Raw genomic sequence first — 1147 nt, forward strand, 5'->3', positions numbered from 1 at the left:
TGTTTCTCCCTCATTGATGTTTCTAACTCTCTATCCCTCTCCTTTCCTCTCTGTAAAAAATCAATAAAATACATTAAAAAAATATATATATATACTTGAAAAGTAAACGTTGGAGATAAATAAATAAATAAGCAAACACCACGGGGCCCCAGGGACACCCCCCTCCCTCCGCACGGGCCTCTGTCCTCTCGCTTCCCGGCGTCCATCCCGCGCCTGCGATTGCCCTGAGCACTACACCCGGGTCACAACCCTGTGCCGTGGGCACCGCTGGGGTCCCTGTGCCACAGGTGGGGATGCGAGGGCACCGATCGGTGAAGCCGTGGTGAAGGGTTTTCTCGGGCTGTGCCCCGGGTCTGAGTGATGCCGGCCATGCTGGGCAGCATCCCTGGGAGGCGACCTAACCCTGCCTCCCTCGCAGGCCCCGACCGGAGGCCTCCTGCCTCCAAGCTGTGTGTGTGTGTGTGTGTGTGTGTGTGTGGCACAAGCTCTTTCCTTCTGTGGGTGATGCCTCTGCCACCTCCTACAGGCAGTCTTCCCAGATTTCCCCCAGGTCAGAGACCTCTTCCTCCCGTGCCCTCCCAGCCCTCTGGGCCTCCCTCCGCTGCATCTGTGAGGCTAGAAGGTCCTGTGACCCTATCAGACTGTGAGCCCTTAACGGTCACGTCCCCCTTGCTGGGAGGGGGGTAGTGGGGCTGCCGACACCCAGAGAGGAGGGAGTGGGGCTGGGGACTCTGAAGCTTCCTGACAAGGCAGTAACCCTCGGGAAGGCCTGAGAGCTCCCCGTGAGCCTGAGCCACCCCGCCTGGGGTCCCTGGGGTCCCTGGTGTCCCCGGGGCAGGAGGACGACCTGTGGGGACAGGTCACTGTGTCTGTGCCAAGTGTCTCATGGGCTTGGATCCTGGACCAAGCTCACAGCCAGGTGGGGACGGTGGGGGCCCAGGGGGGCCGAGGAAGGGCCCGGGGTCCCCCCACCACAGGGGGTGCCGCCCGTACCGTTGGGCCCATTTTCCTGGAACACCCAGCTCAGGGTGTGGCAGGTGGAGCCGTTGCCCCCGCACACGCCACAGCGGTCCTCCACGGCGCGGGAGTCGATCTGATAGTCGCAGCCCACGTTCTGCAAGAGACGGGGGTGGGGGGGAGGCCCCGG

The 1147-nt window shown here is 62.5% G+C and overlaps 1 protein-coding gene across 1 annotated transcript in view; it reads right to left on the reverse strand.

Annotated features, from left to right (window-relative positions):
• Nucleotides 1-1147, reverse strand: part of ADAMTS7 (ADAM metallopeptidase with thrombospondin type 1 motif, 7) — a 6052-nt gene that overhangs the window by 2525 nt on the left and 2380 nt on the right. The window contains exon 3 of the mRNA XM_014546259.1: nt 994-1114. Coding sequence (XP_014401745.1) covers nt 994-1114 — 121 coding nt within the window. The remainder of the gene's footprint in view (nt 1-993; nt 1115-1147) is intronic.

Source organism: Myotis brandtii, unplaced genomic scaffold (assembly GCF_000412655.1).
Source record: "Myotis brandtii unplaced genomic scaffold, ASM41265v1 scaffold439, whole genome shotgun sequence".
NCBI lineage: Eukaryota > Metazoa > Chordata > Mammalia > Chiroptera > Vespertilionidae > Myotis > Myotis brandtii.